Here is a 9,567-nt window from a genome sequence, read left to right as displayed (position 1 = left end):
GTCTTAATGATGCGTCTTCATACCCGATGGAAATGGCAGCACTAAAAGGTTATGTTTCTCTAACGTCTATGGAGCCGCTCTAACACCTGCTAACTGACTGGGAGGACAGAAGGCTAGTGCCGCTCCTGCAGGTGAGCCGCAGCGCCGCATTCATTCTGCTCCTGCAGCTGTCTTAGAGGTGTTAATGGATGACATATGGCGTTTGGAAGTGTTCTAAATCACAGCCTAGTGCCACCAGGGCTCCCTCTGTGCCTCGCAGAAATTTCATTTCTGAGGAGCAGTGAAGTGCAGAAAGGAGGCACTCCGGCTGTCAGACGTATGATCGAACGCTGCTGTCACTAAATGAGGCGATGCTGCTGCACTATCTTCCTAGAAATAAGTAAAAAATTAAGTGTATTTAAAGTTAATTTGAGCAGATAAATAAGATTATTTGCCAGTAGAATTAGTATTTTGACTATATATGTGCCTGAAATAAGACATTGCAATTGTTTTTCTTATTTTAAATGCAAATTGTCCTTTTCCATTTAAAAAGAGTCTCACCTACCTCAATTCAAGAACAAGGGCACTTATTTTAAGAGAAAACTATTTAATTAGATTTAAATTTCTGGCAGTGTTCTGCACAAAGTAGAAATCTTGGTAACATATAGGGGGAAAAAAACAGTTTCTGTGCAGACATCTCATTTGCAGGAAGTTGTTGAGTCGGTTTTCCCTCTGAGCTACGCTAAAATAAGATGGAGATTAGCTGGAAGCCGCCATCAGACATCTACAATAAAAAGAGTGAGACTACTACTGCAGTAAATCTTCAATTCTCAAACATTACCTGTCGGTTTATCAAACAGCTCCTCTGTAAGAAACCAAAGTTTCTGTCTGACTGGCCTCATCAGCAAACCCTTGGACTAACCGTAGTCGGTTATATCCCTTTCCCACTGGAAGAACACCAGTTTAAAACTGGGAACAACAGGCTTTTAGCGGCAGTGGGAATAGCTCACTGACACGTGTCTCGGTAAGCAACCTGCGATAAAATCGCCTCGACTCTGACCAGCATGCTGTGGGAACACTGGAGCCAGGCTGACCCGTTAAATTACGTGACACCATTGAACACAACATACAGGCGTCAACACACCGTCAGTCGCTTCTGATCATGGAGCAGCTCTGGTTAGAGGGGTTCAGACAGATAGTAGAGAAACAATAAAGCACACTAACTGAGCCTGCCTTCCTTACACATTTCTCTCCATTGTTTACTTTCCTGATTTCTGTCACACTGGTGACATCATCAACGCTAAACCATCATGCAGCTGCAGGGGGACAGAAGTGATGCAGTGGACAGGTAGGGGTTAGAGCAGCTTTTTGTTTGCCAGTGGGAGGGGAGCCAAATCTCGATTGTTAGTGGGTCGAACCACGTTTGAAAAACACGAGTTAACCCGGTATTTTCAGTGGGTAAGAGGCTATAGAGATCTGATCTACAGCTGGTGATAAGCGAGCGCCATGAAGGCTTAGCTGAGCTTATGGTTCAAGTTTTCACGTTGCAGCTGAAGTTCGGCACAAGGAGCAGCATCTGAATTCTCAAAGACCAGGATCTGATAGGAGTCAAGTTAAGAACAAGCTTATGGTGCCAATCAGTACGTAATATATGGACAAGGAAGAATAATGCAAGGACAGGAAGCAGGGATGCTCATGGGTACAGGATCAGTGAACGCACCATGCCTCAGCTCTCACAGGTCAGCTTACAACTTTAGCCGTTAGTGTGGAGGCTGTTACTGAGTGAACCAGTTAGTGGAAATGCCAAAACTTTAAGACAGAAAGCAGTTTTCTATGCTGGCATGTGGACTTTGATCCACAGGAGCTAAACAGAGGAAAGTGAACGTCTCACAGCCCGGTTACCATTATTGTTCCTGTCAGTGAAGATGCTGGATCTTTGGAAATCATAACCACTAACTTTAAATGAGGGAAATGCTGCAGTATAAATGCTCAACATGCTGATGGTTAATATAAGGTACTATAAACAGGTTTGCATCTTGTTTGAATGCATCCTCTGAAGGCTGCTGAGTCAACATTAAATCAAAAACTAATAACCTGAAGGATCAATGACTGGTTCAAATCAGCTTAAATTAAAGTTATCTCTTAGCTCCAACTTTGACAATTAAAAAAAGAAGAATAAGAAAGTGCACCAAGGGGTGTCCTAAAGCGGATAGGTGCCAGAACCTCAGGGTTAGTCTGCATTTCTTCAACAGGAAAATGAATGAGAACCACATCGGTATTTTCCAAATAAAGGCAAAGCAGATTTTACCAAAGCTGTCGCTCATAAATAGATGCTTATATTTACACATCTGAGTTATCTAAATTAAAGCTGAGTTCTGAGAGAACATCTCTAAAACATTAAAGACCGTATATGACCTAAGGCCTGAACAAACCGGTTGGTACAACTTTTTAATCTCTGATCCAGTTTTTTTCCATGTCACACTGACGCGTATAGAGAAGCTACCACTAGACAGGCGGAGCAGATCTGCACAGATTTTTTTCACACAAAATAAATCTATTTCCTACATTTGACTCAGATTATGAAATGTTATCATAAAGAATAAACCAGCAGCGCATTCTTAACGAGTCTGTGCGGCATCTAGAACCAGAACAGATAGAGAATGCTCATGTATTAAAAACCTAATGAGATTTACGTCTAAAGAAAAGGAAAACACAGCAATAAACTCTGAGAGACGGTTTCTATGGTGACTGAGGCAGAGAGGTGATTCTTAGAGAGATCTGGGAAGTTTATCCAAGTTTTTCTTTCTCTTTTTCATAAAGAGGTTCAATTCAATTTAGTTTACTTATATAGTGCCAACTCACAACACAATGTAACCCCAAAGCAGTTTATAGAGACAATTCAACCAGATCGTCCAGTCAGATTGATTCAAAGCTTTCTATCTAAGAACAACCATTTATTAGAGCATTCCCATTTTGAATATTGCTGCTTTCACAGCCTGTTTTAGAGGAAAACTGCTGTGAATTATATCTACATGGAAATCAACTAGTAGGGCTGGACACAGGGTGGCCAATGATTGGTTAAGGGTGGCCATGGCCACCCCTGGCTCCCCATCTAGCTCCACCCCTGCTGTAGTGGCCTCCTATGAGGAACTGGCTCTGCCTTTAAAATGTCTGCATGGCCATAAAACCCATCAGCTCTCCTAAACTCACTGCTGTTGCTTTGGGGGAAGAAAAAGGAGAAAGTTCAGGGAGGATTCTCTGAGTCTCAGAAATCTGAGCCCATAAAGATCTTCTAGTTCTGATGAGCAGATCTAGAAGATGAATCCAATCAGCTGCATGTCTGCAGCTCCAGCTGTGCTTGTTTTGGATCAGGTTTGGAGCTGACCTGATCCATGGAGGCCGATCTCTGGCCCTGCCTGCCGGGCGCACAGGTGCCGGACCCAGCCTGGCTGCCGAGGAGCGGACCCCCGCACAGGATGATCCTGCAGCAACCTGCGGCTCCATGAGGAGGAGAGCGCCGCTTACCTCCGGTGTTGGTGCGCTTGGTGCAGCCGGCCTCCTCAGCGGGAGTTTCTAGCGGCCGTTTGCGGGAGTCGGCGTTCTCCGCCTCCATGTGGGTCTGCTGCTGCAGGCTGAGGGGGCTCGGGTTGCTGTAGATCCCGTTGTGGTCCATAGCTGCTGCCCCGCCACCATCTCCACCACCGGCCATCATCATCATGTTTCCCCCCCTCCCTGCCTGTCTCTCTGTAGCTGAAGACGCAGCGCTCACCGCCTCATCCCCCGCTGATCAGGGTCCCCTCTGTCCGCCCTCACAGCTCTATAGAATAGCCCGCTGAGTTCACGCCGCTGCCAGATTGTTGCGTCTTCATGGAGCAAAGCAGGAGCGCAGAGTGAGGACAGGCTGGAGGAACAACTAACTCTTCTCCTGCAAACATTTCTCCTCTCAGTCCGACTGGATGAGCGCAGCTGCTATTATTGTTGCCTTTGTAGCGCAAGAGGGGAGAAAATAGTTTGGGGGGGCTCCAGAGACAGCGCAGGGATCCGGCTCCATTGGCTGCTTCCTGCGTCCATCCAGACAAACTGATTAGATATGGAGTCAGGGGCGATCCTAGGATCAGAGGTCTGGGGCTGCTGAGCACCCAGAGAGCTGCCTGCCTAAGCATGACACATTTCACTCTTTCCTTTTTAAAGGAATTAAAGGAATTGGTTTCACACAATTTCAGACAATTTTGACAAACGACAATAAATTAATCAACACACTAAAGAGACTGGTTAACATCAACCATTAGACCATGGGCACCATATTGGGGGGGGGGGGGGAGTTAGGACGATGCAAAGGAAGAAGAATACTGTAGATATTTTTCAAATATTAAAAAACATCCAGCAGTAAAATCAATAATCTTCATGTTCTCCCTCATTTTCAGCATTAAACAGTGAAACAAAACATGAATTCATCAAACCTCCTACCTTGAAAATTACAATAAATGGTTTGGTCCTGCCAGCATGGCATCAGGTCTCTGGGAGTTCAATGACATAGTGATAACAAAATAAAAAAAATGTTAACAAGAAAATTTGTAAATAAGCAGCAAATTGTTAAAAATGCAGCACATCAAAGTCTGGGTTTCAAAAAGGAAGAGAAAGGAAGGAGAAAGAGGAGAGATGGAGAAGGCATCCGATACCAGGACCCAGTTTTTCCCCCTCTACTGTTTTCAGAAAGGTTTTTATTAACTGAATAGTTCAAATTAAGGATAGATTATTAACCTGTTGAGTAAAATAAGATCTGCTGGACACAACTACTTAGTTATTCTTTCTCAATGTCTGAGTGGAATCATATCAGTAATGATAGGTTCTGTCTGAAATGCAGCATGACTGCAAGTTTATCAATGTCTCTCATGGGCCCCAAATTCCTGACATCAACCCAAACCAAACTGCAATTTCAAAGTAAATCCACCTGAACATACAGTAAATAGAAACTAAACCCTCCACCAAATAAGCCTGTCGGTATACAGCCAGAGAAATTACATTTATTAAAGGTTTAATGAAGGATTTTCACATAGTTTTGAAAGGGCCTCTCCACTTGAAACAAAAATGCACATGCACAAACCTGTACCCGCCTGAGAGGGAACGCTTATTAAGCCCATTTCTCCTCGTGCATGCTCTGTGTAACTGTAGCTGTTTGCATCACTCATACAAGCTTACTTTCCAAAAGAAGATTTACAATTTTCCCATAATATGTCGGACTCGCTGACTGTAAGTGTAAAATAGGGACGAGCGTGTAGAACGGCCTTACATCAACACATCAACGGAACGATTGACAATTAGGAGGACCAGTTATTTTGATGATCCATTCCGAAAAACAACATCCTCCACTAAACCTTTAATGTAAATTGTCTGAACAATGGGTATGAAGAAGTAAAATTTATTTTTTATACCCCCTCTCCCTCTAATTGAACATAAATTAAGTTAAAGTTAAATAACCTTCCAGATGAATTATGTTTTTTATCCAATATTTTTTATCCCATATTCAAACACACAAAAAATATATATCTACGTACCAATAGAGGGCGCTAGGGCACTGCCCCACCCACCTTTTTAGATGTTAAATGCCTATTCTGAATTATATATATATATAGTATAGAGAGTTCGAACTCTCAAGGTTCTGAAGGTTTTCCCTGTAGTCATAGCCCCCCTCACTCTATTGGAAGTCAGCTTTTGAATATTTCCTGATAGTTGTTTATTTATAGCTTTATAAATAAACTGAGCTGTTCTTTCTTCTACCAGATCTGGTAGTTTGAGGAGACGGGACTCTGTAAATCTACATTAGTATGATCTTTGGATCCTGCCTAATGAACCATTCTGATTACCCTTTTTGTAATGTGCAAAACAGTCGCAGCGAGGTTTTAGAGGTGTTGCCCTATAATTCTACACAGTAACTCCAGTAAGGTAATATAAGTGCAGAATATGAAGCGCAGCATAATTTGGGAAGCTTTGCTGAGAATGACAATACTTCTTGATATTTTAGTTTGAATGTATCTTATATGAGGCCTACAGCTAATCTTATTGTCCATCATTACTCCCAAGACTCTTATTTCCTTAACTTTCTCTACTCAGGATACGTGAACTGTTTTACTTTCACAGTTTCCATACAACACAAACTTGCTTTTATCCAAATTTTATGATATTTAATGATTTAATGATAGTTTGTTGATGATTTTAAAGGGTAAAAACAAAACATGCATTATTCACAGCATTGTTCATTAAAATTACATTATTGATGTATTAAAGAAAATATACATGTAGTAGACACACTAATAATTGTTGTGAAACATTGCAGTTCATTCAGAAAGTACTTTTAATACTTTAAGTATTTTTAAAAGCAAATACTTTGTTATTTTTACATAAGTACAAATGTCAGTGTGATACTTTCACAAGAGTATTTATTTGTTTGTTTATTTGTACTTGTACTTAAGTTCCATTTCTGAGTACTTTTTCCAACACTGCTGACAAGTAAAGCAGAGAGCAGGATTTTTTTTTTGACAGGAACTTTCCAACTATTTCAAGGTTTTGAATCAGTATTTATGACCGGCTCTTTAGTGTGCTTTACTCAGTGAATGGAACTAGAACAGTTCACCAGCAGAATTATCCCCTAAATCGGGGGTCTTTGCATATAAACTAGCTGTTCCTGCTGCTTTTGGTCTGAACGCAGCATAACACTTGTTAACACGGGCAAAAAGCTTGCTGGCCAGTGGCGACCATGACTTCTTTGTCAGAAAGATGTCTTTGGTGTAGACACTTTTCAATCAAACATGTCTGACCAATCAAAATTATTTTTTGCACTTCCAAAAAAATGTATTCAAATAAAACAATTTGAACTTCAATTTGTTTATCACTTGAAAAAAAAAAAAAATTATTATTCGTGGGGTAATTTTTGTTTTTTTGTTGGTTTTTTTTGCATTGAAACAACTTTTTGGGAATTGTATGATTAACACACAAATGTCCCACCCATGTATGCCCCAAACAATAAATAGATCCCTTCAACCAAAGAGAACATTTTCAACAATAAAAAAAAAGCGTTCAAATGCAATATTTTGAGTCTCAAATATTTTATTTGCATTCAAAAACTATTTTCTATGATTGAAAACGTTTATCTTTTCATTGAAGTTACTTTTTTTTGTTTATTCTGTTGTTTGTTTGTTTGAAGCAACTTATTTTTTGATTGAATAATGAAGACACAAATGTCCAACCCATTATATGGTCCAATCAAAAAACAATGTTACTTCAATTAAAAAAGTTGCTTTAAACAAAAAAGACTGCACTTCTATCAAATAAAACATTTTCAATCAAAGAAAAGCAGTGTTCAAATTTATTTTTTTTGAGTCTCAAATATATTTTTGCATTCAAGTACTTTTTTTCTTTGATTGAAAAGTTTTTTCATTGAAGTGAAGATTTTTTTAATTGAAAATATATTTTTTGATTGAAGCAACTTTTTTTTTTGATTGAACAATAAAGAAACAAATCTACCTTCATAGGCAACCTGCAGCTCCAGGGTCGCATGCAGCTCTTTAGCGCCCCCCCTCCCCCTCTTGTGGCTCATTGGAGTTTCTTTATATACAAATGGAAAAATAGATTTTTTTTTCTTTTAGCGTGTAGGAGGACAAAATAAATTGTTTTCGATAATAAGTACACATAAACAATAAATCAAAAAATTTCTATCAACAAAAATTTGCATCATAACCTGCAACACGTTTCAGCACGGTGCGGCGCCATGAAGGTGACTGTTGAACAAACTGCTTATTTGCGTTTCCATAGCCTTCTCGCTTATCTAATGGGTGCTGTTGCAGGTTTTTTTTCAAATAAAAATAACAAAAATCCGATTTCAAATGTAAAGGCTGCTCATTTGTTCTGCTGTAAAGCCACTATATAGTTCAACAAGCTCGTCTTTATTTTGTTGATGTTTATTAGCTTAGCTCTTACCTGCACATTTCTGTCCCACAATATGTTCTTGTGCATTAGAGAATTACTTACTAAACCACACAAACGCTGACGAACGACAAACTTTATTTTTCTTTTAGCAGATATTACATATGAATTCTTTAATCTTGCACAGCATTCCACATTTAACGTCTAAAACTGTGTAGAGCTTAGTTAACCACACCACATTCAGTTTTCTTTCTGAACTGACATGACAGCACTTTTCGTATATTTTTTATTACCTTCTTTAGGTGGCGCTTTTCTACAAAAAACATATAAAAATGGAACTTTATTGATAAGAAAATATCTAAATATGCTAAAGGCATACACTATAATAAACATAATAATGTTGATTTTATGCAGTGAATGATTTTTATCTCAGACTGGATTCAGTCTTCTTTCAGTAGCATCCAAATGAACAGAGACATTTGTTTGTTGATTAATAACTCTGCAGATAGCCATAGTAAAAATTACTAAACTATATGAAGGTGAGGAACGCCCACGGAGGGGCCATGATGACGGGGAACACCCGCCGAGGGGGCTTGAAGAAAAATTCTCACAGAGCTTTATTTGAGAGACTAGTTCATCAGTGGGTGCGTCTCTGGACGGCACAGAGCGGGAACACAAAGGGGGTCTGACCCTGGAGAGGGAGCCCAAGGGGGTCTGACCCCCTTGGGCTCAGTCAGCAGTCAGCATGAAGTTCAACACTGATGGTACTATGGGCTGTTGGTCAGGAGTTGACCTCCTAGCAAATCCAGCCTGTGGGGAAATTTTGGACACCTGCAGGCTGAGACTAAGGAAGACCCTTAGGATGAGCCAAACATCGGACCTCCTGCTCTCAGTAAAGAGGAGAGCCAAAAAAAAAGCCAAATGTTGGTTTGGAAGCATTCTCATTTCCGACAACACATAGCATTCTCTTTGTTCTTGTGTGAAAGCATGCAAAAACACAGAAAGAAGACCAATCGGCTATAAAAGTGTTTTTATTCCTAAAAACTGAAAACATTCAAGTCATCTCACATCAGTTCATTCAGACGGTGCAGCTTCATCGGATCGATGCTCCACAGCTTCAGAGCAACGCCTGAAGGTCTGTCTGCAGAACGTGACCTGAGATGATCCTTCAGACAGCCTTCCAGTGCGCTCCGTTGGGACCAACACAGAGATAAAACTCTGGATCCTTGTTAACATGTTGGGGGCCGTTCGCCATCATCAGGGTTCTGGGGGTGAGCGGCGCCGTCCTTGGCGTCTTCTACTTCCTGTGGATGTAGCTCAGAGTGCGCCGCCAGCGCCGACACCCTCTTCTCCAGCCTCTTAAGGACCAGATCAGTGGTGCAGGTGAGACTGTGCTGCAGAGATGAGAGAGAACAACAGGTGAGAGAGCGCCATGACGACAGGGGCGGAGCTAGATGGGGGGTCAGGGGTGGCCATGGCCACACTTTTTCCCTATAATACAGACGCTGGCAGCAGTAATACTTTCAAATGAAACTTTTTAACTTATTTTTTTAAATATGAAATTATTACATACTGTTCAATAAATGATCAGTGTTTTTAATTCAGAGTAATTTTCATGTGAATGTGCTTTACTGGAGGCATCCATGTTTGTCAAAGAACACTACTGCC

General features: G+C 40.7%; 1 protein-coding gene across 1 annotated transcript in view; it reads right to left on the bottom strand.

The window, feature by feature from the left end:
• LOC107089881 (RNA-binding protein Nova-1-like) overlaps nucleotides 1–4,127 on the bottom strand; it is a 37,518-nt gene extending 33,391 nt beyond the window's left edge. Inside the window, exon 1 of the mRNA XM_015382908.1 lies at nucleotides 3,505–4,127. Within this exon, the coding sequence (XP_015238394.1) occupies nucleotides 3,505–3,697 (193 nt within the window). The 5' untranslated portion in view covers nucleotides 3,698–4,127. The remainder of the gene's footprint in view (nucleotides 1–3,504) is intronic.
• Nucleotides 4,128–9,567: the final 5,440 nt, after the last annotated feature.

The sequence above is a fragment of the Cyprinodon variegatus genome, unplaced genomic scaffold, assembly GCF_000732505.1.
Source record: "Cyprinodon variegatus isolate N-32 unplaced genomic scaffold, C_variegatus-1.0 Scaffold269, whole genome shotgun sequence".
NCBI classification, from domain to species: Eukaryota; Metazoa; Chordata; class Actinopteri; order Cyprinodontiformes; family Cyprinodontidae; genus Cyprinodon; species Cyprinodon variegatus.
The sequence above is the reverse complement of the archived record's forward strand: the minus strand, read 5'-3'. Positions and strand labels throughout refer to the sequence as shown.